The sequence below is a fragment of the Quercus robur genome, chromosome 5 (assembly GCF_932294415.1).
Source record: "Quercus robur chromosome 5, dhQueRobu3.1, whole genome shotgun sequence".
In the NCBI taxonomy this organism is placed as follows: Eukaryota; Viridiplantae; Streptophyta; class Magnoliopsida; order Fagales; family Fagaceae; genus Quercus; species Quercus robur.
Window position 1 is genome coordinate 78,656,770 of NC_065538.1, and position 22,711 is coordinate 78,679,480.

At 34.6% G+C, this 22,711-nt stretch overlaps 1 protein-coding gene across 1 annotated transcript; it reads left to right on the plus strand.

Moving 5' to 3' along the window:
* The first annotated feature begins 20,600 nt into the window (after positions 1-20,600).
* LOC126728768 (uncharacterized) lies at positions 20,601-21,604 on the plus strand. Its single transcript, XM_050434552.1, has 2 exons — positions 20,601-21,023; positions 21,200-21,604. Exons 1-2 carry the CDS (start codon positions 20,601-20,603, stop codon positions 21,602-21,604), a joined length of 828 nt encoding a protein of 275 aa, XP_050290509.1.
* The last annotated feature ends 1,107 nt before the right edge of the window (positions 21,605-22,711 follow it).

Here is a 22,711-nt window from a genome sequence, read left to right on the forward strand (position 1 = left end):
ACACATAGGCCTGAATATATAGAAAAGATACGTGCCAATAGCCAAATAGTCATTAAATCACAGGTTTATTTCCAACGTGATTTCTGATGTTTTTGTATACAAAACGTTTGACAATAATTACAGTGACGTATAATTGAATAATGGCTACCATTGAAGATCTGGATAGTAAACCGTGTGAGCATAATTGAAATCAAGAACCTTACCGTGGGAATACTGCAAGGAAGAGTTGTTAACCGTGAGAGACAAATAGAGAGAGATCTGTGAAAATTGAAAAGAGGAGAGACCAGAGGGGGAGAGACAGTGAGAATATGAGAGGAGAGAAAAAGCAAAGAGAAGGGAGAAAACTAAGAGCTTACCATGAGATTGTGAGACAGAGGCGCCAAAATAGTTGTTTCCTGCAGCTACAGAGGGTAAAGAAAAAAATAATATTTATAGGAGATGTGATGCGTGAGAGAGAGATTGTTTTCCAAAAAAAAAATTTGGAAAACATCCCATAGAAAGTAAGCCTTATTTTTATTAGGGTTTTCCATTGACTAAAGATAGTTTTCCGTTGACTAATTTTCTTTTATGCTACCAAACACTGGAAAATGTGGAAAACTATCTATATAAATAGTTTTCCGGTGAAACAAACAGAGCGTAAAGGTTAACTTACTCAGCATTAGTCAAATTTATGACAATGAACTGAATGTTCTCTTCACCAAATATGAATGTGAGATACTTGATAGAAGATGTGATTGTATGTGTATTGGTGTGAGGACAGCTGACAACTATTATGGTATAACACCTAGTATAAGCAACAAGTGTTTCAATGTAAAGATCAATCAAATAGACTTATGGTATCAACGGTTGGGACATGCGAGTCACAAGCAATTAGAGAAGATTTCCAAGTGTGATGCAGTTCTTGGTTTGCCCAAGTTTGAAAAGATAGAAAAGTGCATATGTGGACCATGTCAAATGGGTAAACAAGTGAAGTCCAAACCTCTTTCTGTAACTGAAGTTCAAACTTCAAGACCTCTAGAGTTGTTGCACATTGATCTCATGGGTCCTGCCAAAGTTCAAAGTTTAGGTGGAAAGAGTATATTCTAGTTATTATAAATGATTTTAATAGATATACTTGGGTTGTGCTTTTGAGAGATAAAGCTGAAACTCTTGAAAAAATGATACACTTATGCAAGAAATTGCAAGTTGAGAAAGGTACTGTGATAGCCAAAATTAGAAGTGATCATGGAAAAGAATTCGAAAACACAAAATTGACTACCTTCTACAATGATCAAGGCACACACCAAGAGTTCTCTTCACCTAAGACACCACAACAGAATGAAATAGTGGAATGGAAGAATAGGGTTGTTCAAGAGATAGCTCGTGTCATGCTACACAACAAAAAGATGTCCAAGTCCTTCTGGGGAGAAGTAGTTAACACTGCTTGCCATACACTAAACCGGGTGTATTTCAAACCTGACTCCAAGAAAACTCCTTATGAATTCTAGAGAGGAAAGAAGTCTGTTGTCAAATACTTCTAGATATTTTGCAGTAACTGTTACATTCTGCGTGATAGAGAGAACCTAGAAAAGTTTGATGCAAAGAGGGACAAGGGATACTTTTTGGGATACTTCTCCACTAGTAGAGCATATAGAGTATACAACCTGAGAACTAAAATAGTCATGAAATCTTCAAATGTGGTGATCAATGATGAATTGTGTTTAGAAACTCATTTAGAAAACACTCCTCCGGTTCGAGAAAAGACTGTGGAGGTTGATGATTCTATTCCTGATGATTATGTTGGGAAGCATAGTGATGAAGAGCTACTATTGTCGAATGATGCTGTTTTAGTACAAGAACCATCCACACTAGTTCATGAAACTCAACAAGAAGAAAGTGAGCCTAGTCCTTCATCAAAACAAAAAGGTACCTCCACATCTCTAGTTAAAGGTTCATCTTCTAGTGTAAAGTTAAATCACCCTGCGACAAACATATTGGGTAATTTGAATGATAACATGAGATTGAGATCCAAAGCCTTGAATGTAATTACTTACTCATGCTATCTATCCCAATTTGAATCAAAAAAGGTGGATGAAGCACTTCAAGATGCTAATTGGGTTAATTCTATGCATGAAGAACTTCATCAATTTGTTCAGAATGATGTGTGGGAATTAGTTTCTAGATCAAAGGAAGTAAATGTGATTGAAACTAAATGGATTTTTAAGAACAAGTCAAATGAACATGGTACTATTATTAGAAACAAATCAAGACTTGTTGCTCAAGGATACACACAAGTGGAAGGGATTGACTTTGATGAGATTTTTGCATCAGTAGCAAGAATGAAATCCATTAGGATTTGGCCATAGCTAGTCATTTGAATTTCAAGTTGTATCAAATGGGTGTCAAAAGTGCATTCTTGAATGGGATGTTGCAAGAAGAGGTGTACGTTGAACAACTAAAGGGTTTTGTTGATCCTCACAAACCGGACTATGGCTACAAGTTGAAGAGAGCTCTTTATGATTTGAAATAAGCTCCCAGGGCATGGTATGATAGGTTAACTGCACATCTCACTGAGTATGGATTCAAAAGAGGATTTGCAAATACTACTCTCTTCATACAAAAGGATAAGAATTATTTTGTAGTAACTCAAATTTATGTTGATGATATTGTTTATGGTACTACTAATGATTCTCTTGCTCAATCATTTGCAGATGAAATGAAGATGTTTGAGATGAGTATGGTTGGTGAACTAACTTATTTCTTGGGATTGCAGGTGAAGTAAACAGATTCTGGAATTTACATCAACCAAGCCAAGTGTGCTAGAAATTTAGTCAAGAGATTTGGACTTGACAAAGCCGCACATGCTAGAACACCAATGGCTACAAATGCAAAGTTAACCAATGATCAATCGAGTGAGTCTGTTGATGTTACATTATATAGAAGCATGATTGGTTGTCTTTTGTATTTAACTGCAAGTTGTCCTGATATTGCCTTCAATGTTGGTGAATGTTCTAGATTTCAATCTAATCCTAAAATTTCACATTTGAATTTTGTCAAAAGAATCATAAAATATGTTAGTGAAACTTGTGATTATGGATTGTTTTATAGCAAAGAATCAAATCTGTCTTTTGTTGGATTCACTGATTCAGATTGGGCCGACAATGCCGATAATAGAAAAAACACCACTGGTGGTTGTTTTTATGTAAGAACCAATCTTGTTGTTTAGATGAGTAAAAAGAAAAATTATATTTCTCTTTCTACTATAGAACCAAAATATATTGCTGTTGGAAGTTGCTGTTCATAGTTCTTTTGGATGAAAAAGCTTTTGAGTGATAATTCTAGTGCTATCGATATCACAAGATACCATGGTTGTCTATTGTGATAATTCAAGTGCTATTGATATCTCTAAAAACCCTGTTCAACACTCTAAGACTAAGCACATATAGATTAGATGTCACTTTATTAGGGATATGGTAGAAAGAAAGATTATGGCTCTTGAATATATCCCTACTGAACGTCAAAATGCTAACATCTTTACCAAACCTCTTGATAGAAGTAAGTTTGAGGCACTTCGCAAAAAAAAAAAAAAAAAAAAAAAGAGGAAAAGGAAGGAAAAATGTGTTTTGCATTATTTTTCTTAGATTTGAAATCAAGGTTGGCCATATTATCTTTACATAACATGTTTATGTACCTTGCTTAGCTTGGATGAGTTTATTTTATCACACCTTGCTAGTTTTAGCTTTGTAGTGCATGTTGTGTGGGAGTTATTTATAGTTTTTAATCACTTGATCTTGATCTTGAGGTCACATGCCTTTTATTGTTGGACTTGAACTTAATGAGAAAGACATAAATAACCATCTCACCACTGTTTACTAACCAATCATGAACACCTTAATGCATATCATAAGATTTTGTGTTTAAGAAAGTGTAGCACATGCACAAAAAGAACATAAGGTGCAGTCTCAAATTAATACTAAAATTGGTGTGTACATTATTGGGCTATAATTAATTCACAATCAAATAAAATTGGTGTCTATATTATCTTTGCTATTTTAATTAGTTTCAAATCAAATAAAATTGGTGTGTACATTATGAGGTAAATCAAGAAACTTACATGATTACAAACTTGTTTTCTAGGAGATGTGAGAGTTATATGATGTAACTCTTTAGGTGATAGTCTCTTTCAAACTTATGTGATGAATTTTGTAGAAATTGCGATTGATTATTATTTACATATCACCTCACATATATTTCAAGCTATTGCTAGTTACACACACTACACAAGTTATTCTTTGCTAAACTTAGTACATGATATTGTGTGTGATTTTGTTGTGACCATCCAAGATTAAAAGTTCTTTGATTTTAATGCAAAATGTGTTTAATGTTGGAGCTTTGAGGACAAATTGATTGAAAATTTTGTTTTTGGAAGATTTGGGTTGAATTTAAGGGTTTTTGAAACACTTTTCATCTCATACTCATGCATTCTATTCATAAAATATTGTTTTTTGGGGAGTTTCTAAATTAAACTGCTTTGTTTTTCAAAACATTTATTTTTCTAGATTTTCGATTGATCGAACATGTTGCTCAACCGATCGAAATTGCGATAAAAAATTTGGTTTGAATCTGCCTAGCTCAATCGCTGCTCGATTGATGTTGGATAGATCGAATGTGATTTTCAATCGATCGAATCTAATTTTTGACCGATCAAAAATTGGTCAGAGATTTTTTTAAAATAAGCTTTTCTCACGTGTTCTTCACTTGATTCAAACTTTTTAAAAAGGCTTTTTTCTCTCTCTCTTCGACTGGTCCAGTCCAAGTAATTTTTTGTCATTTTCTTCCAAATTTTTCTCAAAGTTTTTGTCTTCTTGTGCCGGTAAGACATTTTTACCCCTTCTTTTTTGTTTTATTCACATATTTCATGCATTTTTCATGCATTTTAAGGGATACTTTCGGACCTATAAGAATTTGGGTTATTTTATTTTATTTTATTTTTGAGTTGGTTTCTTTCCAAATTGATCGTTGGGTTTTTGTTCTAAGATGATACAAACATGTTTCCCTTGCTTTAATTTGATTAATTTGGTGAGTTGAGAACAATTTGAAATTCTGGGGGCTTGAAACTACTTGAAATTGGGAATTTTGTTCAATTGGACTGTAATTAGTAAAATTGACTTGTGAAATTGATTGATTATGTTATTTCATAATGATTTCTATCTAGTGTAATGATTAATTACTCAATTTGGTTAAATTTTTGAAAGTGGGTTTTTCAAAATTTGGGGTTTTTGTTCTAAACTCTATGCTCAATGCATTAGAGCATGCATCATTTGTTAATTATGTTCATGCATCATATAGATTGATATTTTTAATTGTTATTTTCTCTCTAACCTTATCTGATGCAGTTTGCCCTTGGTTTTCTTTGGTTTCTTTTCTGTCTATCCTTTCCAACCCTTAGCATCATGGTTAGGAAGACTAGAGCTAATAGGATAACCACCTCCACCTCTACTCCAACCTTTGACAATGATAGGTTTTGAACTAAGAAAAACCAAGAGACCTATGAGAAGCTGAACATCTTTAGATCAGTTTGGGCTGAAAGGAAGGTAGTGTTAGATGAGCTAGAACCGGAGATTAGGAGGAACTTTGAGCATAGGGGTTGGCTTCCTTTGTTGGATATCAATCATCCTCCTCCGGCTACCTTGATTAGAGTGTTCTACTTAAACCTCTCTGTCCACTCTAATGATTCCAACATTTAGTATGTGATGAGTTGGATACAGGGTGAAGAGTATGTCATTACTCCTTTAGTAGTGGCCTTTGCTTTTGGGATACCTAGGGTATAGCAGCCGGTCTACCCTTATGATGAGACCCCTTCTCTTGATGACATTATGTCATATCTCCTGGTACTTCCATTTAGTGGGTTACTGATCCTCGGATTACCTCCCATGAGTTTACCGAGATTCATTACTTGTTTTTTCGGATTTCGTGTCATTCTATTTGGCCCATCTCTCACTTGCACATCATTCCTATTGAGAGATATGCATTTTTGTATGCCCTTGTAATTGATGCTCCTATGAGTTTTCCTACTCTTTTTATTCGATCCTTGATTGAGGTTCATAGGAGTAGTTCTATAGCACATGGTCTTTTCTTCCCTGTTTTTATACATCGAATTTTGTTACATTTAGGATTAGAGGATTTTCCTGCATCTGAACCCGTATACATTATAGCTCCCATAGGTGCCACTTTCCTTAGGCAGAGAGTAGCTCAAATGAAAGCTAGCTTTAAATACCTTAGAGTAGAATCTTCCTCTGTTGCTACACCTCCTCCTCCTCCTCCTCCTTCTTCAGGTGATCCCACAGCTAAGGAGTATGTTGATCCCACCGCCACAGTTGATCCTCTACCTTCTACTTCGGGTGATTCTAGCATTCGGAGTATGTTGGACACTGTCATGACCGTTCAGGCAGCTTATGGTCAGCTTTTGGTGGATGTACTCACGGAGCTTCAGGCCTTGCATGCGGATTTGACAAGCATTCGGCGGTCTCCTCCACCACCTTCTTTTGATGATGAGTCTTGATTGTCCTTTGGCAATTTGTCACAAAAAGGGGAAGTACATATGAATGGAGATAGGGGGAGTGTTTTACTTTTTGGAGTTGTGGAGCTTTAGATTGTATCTAGGTGCTTCATCATGTATTTATTTTTTGGCTCACAATGCATTTATCTTGGTGTATTTATTTGTTATGGGATGTATATGTTAGAGGAAGACATTATGTTTTTTTTTTTAATCTCTTTTATTGTTTCTTGTTGACATGTGCTACATTGATTATTGATTTATATTATGAGGTTATTCATGATATATGTTTTTTATTTTCTGTTTTGTGAAATCAAGAATTTATTTTTTTTACTTGTATTTTTCCACACATGCGTTTATGTGTTTGTTAAGTGTTTCAAGAATATACAGGTTGATTCAGTCGTGCTTCTGTCTACACTTGCAATTAATAGATAGTAGTTAGGTTGAATTAATTTTGGGCATCTTATTGTAATGGATTGTTTTATAACTTTGAGCATTTTGTTTTATTATGTGTTTTGTCACAGATTTCCAAAGGGGGAGTTTGTTAGGTTCTAAGGATTTAGGATCTAAATGTTTAGAACTTCAATGCGTAATGTTGGCAAACCATGATCAAAACTTAGAGTCTAGATTTAGGCTGCTCAAAGTATGTTTATTGTAAAGTTGGAATCAAGTAATTGCAAAAAATTATTGTTCACTTTCTACAAGGTTCAATCGATCGAAAATTAGACTTGATCGATCGAACCTTGTACAAAATGTTTTTCTGCAGAATTTCCAACTCAGCCCAAGCCCATATGACGTGTAAGGTTTTATATTTTGCCTTAAATATAAAAGGAAAAATCTTAGCCACGTTTTAGAGGTTGTTGATATGCAGTGTGTGTGAATCTCTTGTGAGATATAGAGATATTTTCCTTCATACACACTTAGGGTTATCAAAATCAAGATTGATGTCAAGAGCTTGGTGATCGCTCTGCATAAAGAGCTTAAAGAAAAATACAAGTGAGTGTACTTGTGGTTGCTGTGGATCAAGAAAAGAAGTAGTCTGTGGACTCGGAGCTATCACGTGGTCATGGTAATAAATTTTCTACTCGAGGTAACAATAAATAAGATGTTAGTGGTTTAAGTCGCTATTGTAAAACTTCAATTCTTTCATAGTTGATCTATTTTACCTTGAGGATAGCTAGGTTATTCGCAAGTTTTTTACCGGTTTGATTTTCCTAGGTTATCATATCATTGTGTTCTTTATTTTTCGTAACTTGATATGATTTACTTGTGTTAACCTAGATCTGAACAATAAACCTAAGCATTCACTTAGTTAAATAACTAGGTTAAACAACTTGTGTTTTAAGGGTTCTAAAAATGTACACAACCCACAATCTTCCCCCATCTTCGAATCAAGCTGTAACTGCAACTAGTATGGCAAACGATGCTCCCAAGCCCTATTCTCTGCCTAGTACGTGGTTATAGCTTTTAATGTATGATATATTTTTCACATATGCTCACCTCTGATTAAGCTAAAATCGTGGACCATTAGCGAATCCTTGATTTTTAGCATCACTCAGTGATGTTTGCCTTTATAATTAGTCAATATAACATAATTATACCCGGGTATAGTTCCCCAAATAAAGTGTCCAAACTTACTAGATCACCTGCATCACTCCCACTCCTATGCTATCTACTTTAAAAAAAAAAATGAAAAAAAATGAGAAAGACAGTAACTTTTGAGGCTTTTAAATTATTCACGCCTTTTTACTTTTGTTTTGTCCATTAAATATTTCTAGGAGGAAAGGCCGGGCCATGATTGCTTAGACTCCAAAGTGTTGATTATTTGATCTTTGTTTTCTCCGCATTTACTAATTAATAATTTCCATTCCGAAAATTGACCTCAAAATGTTTTATTGAGAACAAATTTAACTTCTTTTTTAGTTATTTGGGTTTTTGTGTTAGTTTGGTGATGTTAATTCCAAACTTCAAACTTTGAATATTTAATTGAGAACGATCTCTGATTTATTACTGAAAAGAGGAGCAACTCATCTAAAACTATCATCATTATCGTTGTGGCGGTGGTTGTTTTCATGACGCTTATCATCTGCATCTGCGTCTCTTTAAGGGGGAAGAAGCAAAGGAAGAAAGTAGAAAGTAAGTTGTTCCTATGATCCTATCTTTAAGGATTTCATTTCTATAAAGTATAAGAATTAATACTATATATATATATATATATGTATGTATGTATAAAACTCGGCGTACATCTTACGAATAGAAAGAGCATTACTTCGCATATATATTAATAGTGAGATTTTTAAAATGTTAAGCTAATAAAACATTATTTAATTGTGAAATATTGAAAAAAAAAAAAGTACTCAAGACTTTCAAGGCAATACTGATGACAATAAGATATTGACTTTTGATGCATATTTTTTGCCTATAAAAAGTTAAGAGGTAAAAGATCTATGATATGGGTTGCATATTTGTCAATGAGGTCTAGCTGTCTAATCTAGGAGCCGTTATTGTGTAGTCCCAAACTATACTCCCTTTCTTTCACAAAGGAGTGGGTCTCACCCACCATGGGACCCACTCCTCTATGAGAGGGAAGGCGCACATATAATCCGAGACTATACAATAATATTCTCTATTCTAGATGCCAATTTTTGCTTTAATAAGAGAAATGTGGAATATCAAGTCATGTGTTCAACTGTTCTTGATTCATTGGATTCTTTTGTAATTAGCAATAAAAGAAGTTAAGGGTATTTATGAAATAGGATTAAGCTACCATGAATTCAACGTTACATCATAATTTCTAGTAATATAAACTATTGAAAGAGAAAGTGTTCCACTTAAAAATAACTTCAACTAAATAAAACAAAAGGATATTATGATGGCATACACAATTTTTTGCATTAGTGATTTTGTAATATGGCATTTGTAATTCGTTTTGGTGAGCCCTTGGACCTACCCCTCTATGAGAGAGGGTAGTACAGTATGGGATTGCACAATAATTCTCCTTAATTCAGTTGCCAAATTTTACTTTCCTAAGAGAAATGTGGAATTTCAAGTCTAGTGTTCAACTTTTTCATGGTTCAATGGATTCTTTTTGTAATTAGCAATAAAAGAAGTTAAGGATATTTATGAAATAGGATTAAGCTACCATGAATTCAACGATACATCACAATTTCTAGAAATGTAAACTATTGAAAGAGTGAGTGTTCAGCTTAAAAATAACTTCAACTAATTAAAACAAAAGGATATCGTACTAGCATACACATTTTCCGTGCATTAGTGATTTGTAAGATAGCTTCAGTAATTCGTTTTGGTGAGCCCATTAATGAGGTATGCGCGTAGCTGAAAATGAAACCAATCTTCTTTAAGCAATTGACTTATCTAATCCCGATTTATTGACTTGTTCCACATGTAAAGCAATGGGTGAAATTAGCAAGACCGAATCATTGCAATTTGATTTTCCAACAATTAGAGTTGCTACAGATAACTTTTCTGATGCAAATAAGCTTGGAAAAGGAGGATTTGGTTTTGTCTACAAGGTAATTTGACAATACTGTTTGGTCAAGTATATCAATTGTTTGTAATAACAACTTAGATTCATTACTTTTTTATTATTAAGGGTTGCACATTGAATATTCTGATGCATCTATAGGGCAGACTCTCCGATGGACAAGAAATAGCTGTAAAAAGATTATCTATGAATTCTGGACAGGGTGATTTAGAATTTAAGAATGAGATCTCAATAGTGGCTAAACTTCAACACCGAAATTTAGTTAAGCTCTGAGATTTTTGCTTTAAGGGAATTGAAAGGCTTCTCATTTATGAGTTTGTGCCAAATGGAAGCCTCAATCAAGTTAGATTTGGTACGATTGCAATTCTACAGTAAAAGATATATTATTCATAATATTTTTCAGGTTTCATATTTGCTTGAACATACTTTGATTTATCTTTTGCATTGGGACTGATAGCATGAATGAATAATGTAGATCCAACTAAGCGTGCAAATTTGGATTGGCAAATGCGTTACAAAATTATAGTTGGCATTGCTCGAGGTTTTCTTTATCTTCACGAAGATTCTCGACATCGCATCATTCATCATGATCTCAAACCTGGTAACATTTTGCTAGATGCTGAGATGAATCCCAAGATTGCTGATTTTGGTCTAGCAAAATTAGTTTTACTAAATCAAACACAGAGCAATACAAATAGAATCGCTGGGACATAGTAAGTATCCTAGCTAGCTAATAATTATCATAGGATTACATTTTTATTTTTCTTATTGTCAATTACAAGAATTATATTGCATTAAATTGTAAAAACAGTTCCTAACAAATATTTAACCATCTCCTATAAATTAGAGAAAATTAATATATTTTGAAAATTATGGTTAATTGCTCTATTATCATTCAAATTAAACTAATGCTTCTAATTTCATGTGTTGTAAGTATATAAAGTAATATTACTATTTTTTTTTTCGCGCAGCGGATATATGGCTCCAAAGTATGCATCTTATGGACATTTCTCAGTAAAATCCATGTGTTTAGCAAGGTTTTGAAACCCGAACCGGACCATAGGGTCCGACCAAGAAAACTGCGAACTTCTCAGTTTTGCAGTTTTTTTAGCTTCAAGAACCGTTCTATGAGAAAAAGTAAGGACCTGTGCGAACCGTGGTCGGACTGTACAGTTCTGAGAACCGTGACCGGTTTTTGAGGTTCGAATGATTTCTTTTTGTTTCAGCTTTTCTAGTGGGTGGACCAATGTTTTGAATATAGTTCCGTTCCAGCCAGGCCGAAATGTGAATGCTGAAAATTTTTCATACCTTGAGAGTGAAATCTTGGGGAAGAAGGAGATGTGAGAAAAAAATAAAAGAAAAAATTGATAAAAAGGAAACTATGAACCTGGATATGCAATAGGAAACGTAGGCTTGAGAACTGAGAAGGGCAAATCGAAGGTGATAACAACTGGTGGGAGTTACAGTGCTGCAGAAGGAAGAAGGAAACAAACAAAAGGAAGAAGTAAAAATAAAGAGTGAATGAATGTGCGGTGGGAGTTTGGAGAGAGAGAAGAAAATGTAAATAAAAAAAAGATTGTTTGGCTTTGATGAGAAGTTGATGTGACAATTGGCAGGTATGGGGGAGGGAATACAGGATGAAATAAAAAGAGGGAAAAATTTTGTTTTGGATTTGGGCTTAAGCTTAACTTTTAGTTGGGTTTGGGTTTAAGCATAGCTTTTGGTCTATTCAAATCAACTCAAAATTAAAATATAACCTAACAAAGATAATTATTTTATTATTATAAAACTAGGATTTAATATTTCTTAAAGTTATGATATAGAAAATACATTTGAAAGATAGAATAATTATTAAATTAATTATGACGTTATCATGGTTCGACCCTGGTTCAACCTCGGTTCGACCTAAAAAATTTTAAACCTCTCTCTTTTACGGTTCAATAAACGATCCGGGTGTTAGAGATATATATTAGACATATTAGCCCAATGTAATAGGCCCAACCCTAATTCTACTTTGTGTGCAAGTCAAGTCTCCTACTTGTACTAGAAGTCTATTAGTCTAGGGTTTAGTCACCTATATATACTCATGTTAGGGTTCATTATAACACAGGACATTATTGTACTACACTCTCATACAATAAAGATGTAGCCCTTAAGGGATTCCTCCGTGGATGTAGGCCGTAAGGCTGAACCACGTAACCCTCGTGTTCTCAATGTTCCTCTTCTATGCTTCCTCTTCCGCATCCACTCTAGCATACACAACATGGTATAATACATCTCTATGCTAATATATTTTACATGGTATCAGAGTCAAACTTCGTTCTTGGCATCAAACAAACATCTCTAGCAAGCAAAGAAGATTCTCACGTGCCTCTCCCTATCAGATCTGTGCACATCAAGCCTTCACCTGATGAAACTAACAAGACATACGTGCTCCACGGCATATCGCGACCAAAACCTAGAAACCCAACCTCCAACGGCAACCGCACGCGCCACCACGCGCGACCAATGGCTCCTGGAACTCTCACACGTGCCGCCGAAGATTCTCGAGTCCCAGCTTGGATCTCAGTCACACGCGCCGCCAAGACAACCTTGTCGTCCACCGATCCACTTGGCCTGAGAATTTGGTATTCATACGAGGTCACACGCACCGTCACGATTTCCGATTGTGTAGTTCATCCGTTAGCCACACACGCCGTCCTATCGGCCATGTCGACCACCGATCTGCCTATGGAAGAAATTTGGCTTTCAATCGATGTTGCACGCGCCTCGACGCGCTACTTGGGTTTTTGGCCTCTCCTCCACGCGCCGGTGAACATCGCACGCTCCTGCCAATGTCGGAAAACTACTGCTGATGTCATCTGGCGTCACTGGATGACGTCATCACTCCACGTCAGCAGCCATGCAAGCACCTCCACATAAGCCCTAGTACACGTCAGCGACACGTCATCAGCCACGTCAGCAGCGTCGTCTCGTCAGCACCACGTCGTTGACCCGGACCGACCCGACCCGGACCACCCGGATCTGACCCGTGAGCACTTTGACTGTTGACTTTGACCTGGACCAGTTGACTTTTGCGTTGACTTTTGACCAAAAGTCAAAAATTCCCAAAAGGGCCTATCTTGCTCAGTTTTTCGCTTAGATTCCAATTTTGGCCTCCGTTTCTTCATTTGAAGCTCCGAAATTGGACATTTGGCACATTCTTCATTGTGGTTTCTTCGAAGGCATTCTTCAAGGCATCTCCAAGTGATCTTCTCATACTTATCCAACCTCAAGCCTTCATCGAGCTTCCGCCTTGAGTTTGAGGGAGGGTGTTAGAGATATATATTAGACATATTAGCCCAATGTAATAGGCCCAACCCTAATTCTACTTTGTGTGCAAGTCAAGTCTCCTACTTGTACTAGAAGTCTATTAGTCTAGGGTTTAGTCACCTATATATACTCATGTTAGGGTTCATTATAACACAGGACATTATTGTACTACACTCTCATACAATAAAGATGTAGCCCTTAAGGGATTCCTCCGTGGATGTAGGCCGTAAGGCTGAACCACGTAACCCTCGTGTTCTCAATGTTCCTCTTCTATGCTTCCTCTTCCGCATCCACTCTAGCATACACAACATGGTATAACACATCGCGTTGCTAATATTTAACACCGGGTTTCAAAACTTTGGTGTTTAGTCTTGGTGTGTTAGTTCTTGAAATGGTATGCAAATAGAAAACGGTTACTTCCATAATAGCGGGGAGTATCTTCTTAATTATGTAAGTACAATATCTTTGTATACATTTCATGTTTAACTTAAAGTATGGTACTACTTTTGCACGTAATATTGGCAAAATAAATCAAATTTTACTCTAAAATTTGTGTGCACAACTTAAATCATTTTGCAGGCATGGAAAAATTGGAGGAACGTGACAACTTCCAATATTATAGACCCCATATTAGGAGTTGGTTCAACAACTGAAATAATCCGGTGCATCCACATTGGATTATTATGTGTTCAAGAAAATGAAGCTGATAGACCAACCATGACTTCAGTCATTCTAATGCTTAATAGCAACTCTATCACCTTATTAGTACCTTCGCAATCTGCATTTTTTATACACAATGATGTTGAACCAAACATGGAGTCAAATCAATCTCTTATAGCCTCAACAAATGAGGCTTCAATTACTGAATTATATCCTCGCTAAGGGTTGATTGAAGTAACTACAGTTCTTTATATGAGTCTTGAGAAAAGATTTTATGGAAGTAACCACGTTGAATAATTTTGAAGCCTGGGCTACCCACGTTTCTCTTAGCAGTCTGGGCTGCTGCTATGTGATGTTTGTTGTAAAATAGTAGAAGCTCTAAATCCCAAGATTATTTTTTTGGATATCTTTTATATATTATATTAATCTCTCAACTGGAGTTTCTCAGATTTGTTATCTCCCTAGTGTTATGCAGCACTTCCGATGAGTATATTCAACGATGGTTCAAGATTTACTTGCTCTAATATTCCTTTTTTTTTTTTTTTTTTTTTTTTTTGATAAGAAGTACTGAACTTGTATTCAAGAGTTAAGAAATAGTAGCTACATCAATATCCTGAGCACAGGCCCGCTCAATATGGCTCGAGGAAGATTCTACCCAAGCAATGTAACTAACTAATGACTTAGAATACTTGCTCTAATATTCTAATAATAACAATTTACACCAGTAGGCAGTAGAAAACTTGTGCATCATTTAAAAATATAAACGTCTAGAATTTTCTACTACTAAACAAAATGTAAATGTATTAAGTGCACTCTTCAAATACAGTCACTACAGGTGTTTGGAAAAAATGTTAACCTTTTAGCTTTTTATCTCACTTGTTTTTTTTTATTTTTTATTTTTATTATTTAATTTAACATAATTAGTTTTTTAGAATGATCTAGCTTTTAGGTTTTTTTGTCACACTTTTAGCATTAAAGTTACCAAAAACTATATTTTTTAATTAACACTGTCCAAATAAATTACCAAAATTACCAAAAACTTTATTTATTTTTTTCTTTTCCTTAATTCACTTTTGCAATAATATTATCACCTGAACTCTTTTATTACGAAAGTATATCAAATGTTGAGATTAATACACTACTGTAAGCTTAGCAATGCACGGAGTAGAGTTTACAGCTTGGTGTATGGACATGTATCATGCATGTATCTTTCAGATAGTTCAAAAAAGAAAAAAACTATTAATTAATTCAGAAAAAGCTTCTGAGAAAAATATTTACAAAAAACAAAAAAAAAAAAGTGTTTAAAACAAACTAGGAAGAGTTTCTTAAAACCAAGAAAAGATAAAAACATAAAAAAAGAACTGTGTACTTTTATTAAAAATTTGTGTTAGATCTTTTAATTTCGAATTTAAAATGAAAGGGTGTCATGCATATTAAGTTCTTTCCTCTTACCATTTTTTTATTTGTTGGTAGTACTTATGTTATATTGGTGTTACCTTGAATACTATACTTAACGTAGAAATAATGAATATGAATGATAGTTTTTAAATTATGACAAATGAATTTTTGAATTACTTTTTTTTTCTTTTTTGTAATTTATCGTACCATTAAAAACTAAATAATAAAATTTTTAACATACTTTGCAACGATCAATTTTTAATAAATAAAATGTGTGACATCAAATTTAGAGTGAAAAAGATTCTCAAAAAAAAAAAAAAAAAAAAAAATAGTGTGAAAAAAATCATCAATTTAGAAAGAACGTGTCTGAAAAGAACAAATGGCGTTGGCATGATCGGGAGGAACGACCATTATTTATTCGATGAAAGGAAACTTCCATTCTATTTCGAGTTTGTCGACATCCACTCATTTCTTGATCGACTTTGTATTAAATTTCGACGGCTTTTCTTAGTCATAGAGAGGTCAAATCCGGAAAGTTGTTAGCATATAAAAGTAGCATCTGTACCAAAACCAAAGATGCTTTTTTGAATATGGAAAGTAGAAGACAGAAAAGGTTGGCCAAACGCGTTTACACGGATAGTTTGAGAAAAGTGAGAAAAGACTCCACTTAGAACTGGTCTTTACTCTTCTGGTCCAGATTGATGTCATTCTAATAATATTAATAGTAAATCCTTAGCTCATCTTGGACAGACGCACTCCACCTGTCGAGGCTCAGAAAATTAAGTGAGTAAATCAACTTTTGTTTAAAAATTTAAAGAGCATGTAATAAATCACAATTCTTACGCAATGGTAAAAAAAGTGATAAGTTTATGCGAAAGTGAGATCCTAAACCCTAAATCCTAAAACTTAACTCTAAACCACAAAGCATATAACAGATGGTGAGTGGTAGAAAAAAGTGGTAAGTTTATGCGAAAATGACATGCAACCAATCACAATCAACCACATATGATAGTTGTGGTAAAAGTTGTTACTTTTTATGTAATACTAGAATTACTCATTTTTGTTTAGGGAAGACATAATTGCAAAATAACAATGAGTCCTCTTGTAAGCATACCCCCTTTACAGGGGTGTTTAGGGTATTATATAGGTATTCATAAAATAAGAAAGAAGTGAGTCCTTGACATTCCTCGCTCATAGTTAGTGGGAAATCCTCCCTAAAACCTATCGGTAGGCTTGTAGCATATTATCCATGAAAAAATTATTACGTACTCTTGGAATATCATAAATGCATACTCATTCCTCTCACATGAATGGTAGTAGGTCCCATTAATAAATGCATACTCCCTCCTCTCAAATGAATGGTGGGACCCACCATGAATTTAATTAGTGGGACCCACCATTCATGTGAGATGAAGAAATATGCATTTATGATATTTCGGAAGTACACAATAATTTCCCTTATCCATGAGATTTGGGGGAACATTTATTAGACCTACACTCAAAGGGAATAAGTCTTGTCACATTTAATGGGTTTGTGGTTGGTATGGTATAATAAAATTTTAGAAAAGTTAATAAATATCTTAAGGTAATTAATTTAAAAAATAGTTTTAAAAATGCTTTATGAGAAAAGAAAAATTAATTAACTTTTTTGACATGGGTTTATATTCCAATGGATCTAGTGTAAAAGAGCACTACCTGATCCAAACTAGTTCCTTTTATAAAATAAGATTAGGCTACCACGAATTCAATGTTACATCATAATATCTAGAAAGATAAATTTTTGAAGGAGTGAGTGTTCGCTTAAAAATAACTTCAACAAAAATAAAAGGATATTATAGTGGTATACACATTTTGAGCATTAGTGGTTTTGTAAGATTACTTCAGTAATTAGTGTTGGTGAGCATATTAATGAGGCATGCACATAACTTAATACTGTATCAATTGTCATTAAACAATTGACTTATCTAATCCAGTTGTATTGACTTGTTCCACATGTGAAGCTATGTGTTAGGGACATTTAAAAAAAAATATATATATATATATATTGGCATATTGTTTAACAAAATGTATTTTACTTGTAATTGGATAGATCTAAGATGTTTTTAGGATATCATGAAGAATGTTGATAAGACAAAATAAGTGGTATCATTAAAGGCATGAAGAAAAACGGATTTAATGAAACTCAACACTAGTCTCGACACTAGCATCTATCGAGGCTTAATGAGTAATTCTCGACACTAAACTCGATACCTCTTGATCTATTGAGTTCCGCAGATCCAAAATTATCACATCAAAATTTCGGCCAATGATGACTTGAATTGCTAAGGTTTCATTTACTAAACCTCTAGAACATATAAAATTATTATTTTAAAGACATAAAATACATAAAGACTCAGTTTAGAGAACTCATACACTCTGTGAAAAGCTACTGCATTCTTGTGCGCCTTAGGGTTTTGTAACCAAGTGCTTCCAGATTTTAAATGTGCTTTGAAGTGAAGAGCTTTGCATCCGATAATAATAAATAAGTTACTGGGAAGTCAGACATGTACTAGGATCCGTACATACAAGAAGAAGTCTCTACAAGATCAAATATAATTAGGAATTGGAGTAAAGATTAAATTGTAGGTTGGTATTTTGAGATAGTTCAGGGTAGTGGTAAGATTCTTTATACTTGTAACCACTTGTTCATGATTAATGGATTCTTGGGAATGATGACCTGAAATTCACCCGATGAGATTTTTCGCATTCAAGAGGTTTTTTTTTTCCATTTTTCAACAAATCACCGTGTCAATTTAATTTCTACTACACTTAATTTATTTGGTGATTTGTGTGTACCTCCATGATTTGCATATAATTTAACCTAATTAATCAACTTAGGTAATTGATTTAATTAACTGGGATCGATCTGTAACCCAACACTGTGGATGAAATTTACAATATTGAATCAATGGAGTTCAATTTTCCAACAATTAGAGTAACTACATACAACTTTTCTAATGTAAATAAGGTTGGGAAAGGAAAATTCGGTTCCTGTCTAGAAGGTAATTTGGCAATATCATATAGTCAAGTATCTCAATTGTCTGTCATAACAGGTTAGATTTAGAACTTTTTTATTATTAAGGGTTTCATATTGAATATTTTGATGCATCTGTAGGGTAGGCTCTCTGATGGACAAGAAGATTTAGAATTTAAGAATGAGATCTTGTTAATGGCCAAGCTTCACCACTGGAATATAGTTTAGCTTCAAGGTTTCTGCTTGGAAGGAAATGAAAGGCTTCTCATTTATGACTTTGTGCCAAACAAAAGTCTCAACCAAGTTATATTTGGTATGGTTGCCAAAAAAAAATTTTAAATTAATTTGTTTATTAGCCACAATAATTTTTGTACCATCGAAATATTTTACAGCGTATTATCGGATTAAATAAACACTAAACTAGTTTAATCTAATAAAACAAGCCCCATATACAAAGGCTTTCTACATCTTCAAGTTAGAGTTCAACAGCTCTCACCATCTTGGATTCCCCACACGTAATTTACTCGCCTTTAGTTCTCATGCTCCCCTTAATTTTTAAGCTAAAAAGAAACCTAACCCATATAGGAGTATTAGAGCACCCACAGCAGATGTGCTAAATGTGCCAAATGCTAAATTTTTGGCACATTTAGCACACCAAACCCATTTTAAGCCCAATTATGAGATGTTGTATATGTTAAATTTTTTACAACGTGCTACAGTAAAATCACAAATATACAACTGTACGGACCGGCTGTGGTATATTGGTTTATTATTTTTTATTTCTCTTTCAACCCTCATTTCTCTTTCATTTCTCCTTCAGCTCACCGCCTCCATCTCCATCTCCACTCTCCCATTCTTTTTCTTCTTCCCTCTTCCCCGTTGCTCCATCTCCTTCAACTCACCATCAGTTTTGTTTCTACCATCACTGATCTAACCACATAAATCCGGTTTGTTTTTTCCCCTTTTGGTTCGCTCTGTCCTCTGTTCTACCGGCGTCGGTCTGGTTCTGAGTCTCCGTTTTGGTTGTGATTGCTCGCAAATTTGAAAGGGATGTCTGTGCTTCCGCCGAAGATTCCAACAGCACATTGATCTCGAAGGAACTTTCAGTCCAGCTGGAGCTTGATGAAAAATGACTCAAAAGCGAAACGGAGCCAAAAGGTTGATTCCAATGGAGCCAAAACAGAGCTTGATTCCAACGACTCGTCCACCAAGCGATGCATCGTTAGGTTGTGCCGAGTAAAATCTGCTCCGTTTTTTTCCGTTGCAGAAAAGAGATCCCCTCCCCCTGCTTTCAAAAATGATGAATATGAAGTCGGTGGGGCTGCAGGTACTATGGATCGTGATTTCCGATTGTGGGTCTGGTTGTGGGTCTGATTTTATTTTCCGATTGTGATCGGCGTGGGCGTAGGCCTTTAGGTTGTGGGTCTGGTTTTTTTTCCCCTTTTGGTTCGCTTCCTCTCTGTTCTATCGGCGTCCTCTGGTTGTTTTTGTCTCCGTTTTGGTTGCGATTTCTGATTGTGGGTCTGGTTGTGGGTCTGGTTGTCGGTCTGCTCTTTGAATCAATTCTTGGCGCAACAACTTTGTGAGTGGACTTCCGGTTTCGTGAAAGAGGCCTTGGTGAAATCTGTGCACGAGAATCACGACAGGAATAGCTCACCGTACAGGTATTTCATCCGTCTTCTTTGTGATTCTCTCGGTATTTCAATGTCTAGTTTTGATTCTCTCTATATTCTGTTCATATGTGCTGTTTGCTGTGTTATGAATTTGTTCTGCCTAAATTAATCTATCCGACAATCTTCTCTGTTGCTCTTGTCTTTAACCTTAATATAGTCTACTTATTCTTAAAAACAAAACAAAACAAATGAAAATATTAGGCTGTGGGAATTACTCTATCCGACAATCTTCTCTGTTGCTCTGGCCAGGACAAGTCAAAACAAGAATTTCTTATTATATGCTGTGGGAATTACTTCATGTTTAGGAAAAAGAATTTTTTGAGATACATTTTGAGTCCATGCTGTGGGAATTATTTCTTATTACTTCATGTGCATGTGTTTGATGAGGGCTCACATTTTGAGTTTGGCAAATTTGCTAGAGAGATACATTGACAAAGTTTAGTAATGATATATTTTGTTGTAATTAACAAACCAGAACAAGCAGTCTCCATATCTATTTAGAGCATGGACTCAAGGAATTATTCATCATTCATTGATCTCGTACGGGGGAATATTAATCTTGAGGATGAAATTTTCGATGTATCTGAAAGTAGTCCCCTGTTAGTCGAAGATTCTCCAGTGAATGATGAAGCTGCCACTTCTAAGAAAAAACAAGCACGTGGTGTCAACTTCAGTGTTGAGGAAGATAAGCTGCTTGTAGCAGCATGGCTCAATACCAGTGTTGATCCTGTGTATGGTAATGAGCAACATAAAACATTTTATGGTAAAGTTTCCAAATACTTTATGGACCAAAAGACTGATTCTACACGTAGTGTTGCATCCCTAACAACCCGATGGGGAACAATTAATAGGGAAGCAGTTAAATTTGTTAGGTCCTTAGCTAAAATTGAAGCAAAGAATGAAAGTGGAACCACGGCTCATGACAAGGTATAAATTTTGCAATGGTCTTTAATTTTTTTAGGTTTACAACACAAATGAATTGTTTGAAGAAACTAATTATATTATATTTATTTAATTTTTTTTAGATTGAGAAAGCAAAGGAATTGTTTAAAGAAATTCACGGTTTCGTTTTTCAATTTGAACATTGTTGGCTAATCTTGAAGGATTATCCAAAGTGGGCATCTACTATGCCTAGGGGATATTCAAGAAAAGAAATGCCTCAAACTCCAGATTTAATAGATCAAGGAGTGGGGGTTGATGGCATTATGGATTTCGAGAGGCCAATAGGTAGAAAAGCTGAAAAGGCTAATCGAAAAAGAAAAGATGATGGGAAAGATATTGCAACGCAATATTTGAAAAAGAAAATGAAAGTTCTTGAAGAAGGTTGTGTAGCCAAAAAAGAGAGAATACGTATCAAAGCGGAAAAGGTTCGCTTGCAAGAGTTGAAAGAGAATGAAAGAATTATGATGCTAGACACAAGTGGCATGAATGAAGACCAAAAAGCTTTTTATGATGGACTCAAAAAGGAAATCCTTGCAAAACAAAGATCAAGTCATTTGTTGGGTTAATGATGTTGGTGATATCTTGTTCCAACCTTATTTTGGTAGTAACTAATTCTAGGCCGTGATATGTATTTTGTGGCATTTTTTGGTTGTAGCTGACTTTAGGCCTTGATATGTATTTTGTGATCTTACCAAAAGGTCATGACTCTTTTATTATGTAATTTTGTTGAAAATTCTAGTAGGCCACTGTCATGTAAGTAATCCTAACATTTTAGCTTATATAAAATGTTATGTATTTTCCATTTTGTTATGGTTTGAGTATTTGCCATGGAATTTCTGCTATTGACTTATTATTATTAGTTTATGGTTTTTTTATTGTCAATTGGTAAGTTGCAAAAGGTCGTAAAAGAATATGAGATTGATTCAGTTTTATTTATTTATTTTTAACTTCTAAAAACTAAGCAGTGGTAAATCTCCCTTTTTCCCCTAATTAGATTTTCAGATTTTCACCTGAAAATCTGAAAGAAAACCTAAAAAAGAAAAGAAAAAAAAAAAAAGTAACCACTCGATTCAACACAACCTGTTCATGGTTCATGGTTCATGGTTCTGTTTGAGAACACAAAAAGAAGGAAAAATAAAATTAGAAGTATGATAATGTTTTACCAAAAAAAACATTTGTGTTTCATATTGTTAAACAAAACTAATAAAAGAATGGATGTTACTGTCAGCATGCCTTTTAGAGTTTTCCAGAAGAACACCAAATTGGACCCCATCCCATGTGGAATTGAAAATACTTTCTACCTAGTTGCTTGATAAAGAAAGAATAAAGAATTAGGTTTGAACTACAGCCCACGTGACAGCCTAGTCCTTAAATTATTATTATTTTTTTTAAATTATAAATAAGTTTGACCATTTTATGTACTGGATTTGGACTGTAATGCCTGGAATGGACCTAAATAAGGGAATCTTACTAAGATAATAAGTCTGTACTCTATTTAAATCTATTAAAAAAAAAAAAAAAAATCTAGGACTTGATTTAAAGAACCTGGAGTTCCGTATTGTCTTACTGTTTGCTAACTTTAGTAATAAAATTTCTATTGGAATTTTCTTCTAAATGCTGATTTCAGTTAACTCTAGGTGACAAGTCACAGGTTTTGTTCTCTCTTACTTGGT

What these genes read in the sequence shown, in the direction of transcription:
- LOC126728768 (XM_050434552.1), top strand. Translation starts at nt 20,601, where the DNA reads ATGGACTCAAGGAATTATTCATCATTCATTGATCTCGTACGGGGGAAT. An exon ending in GAACCACGGCTCATGACAAG is followed by an intron (nt 21,024 to 21,199) that starts GTATAAATTTTG and finishes CTAATCTTGAAG; the next exon opens with GATTATCCAAAGTGGGCATC.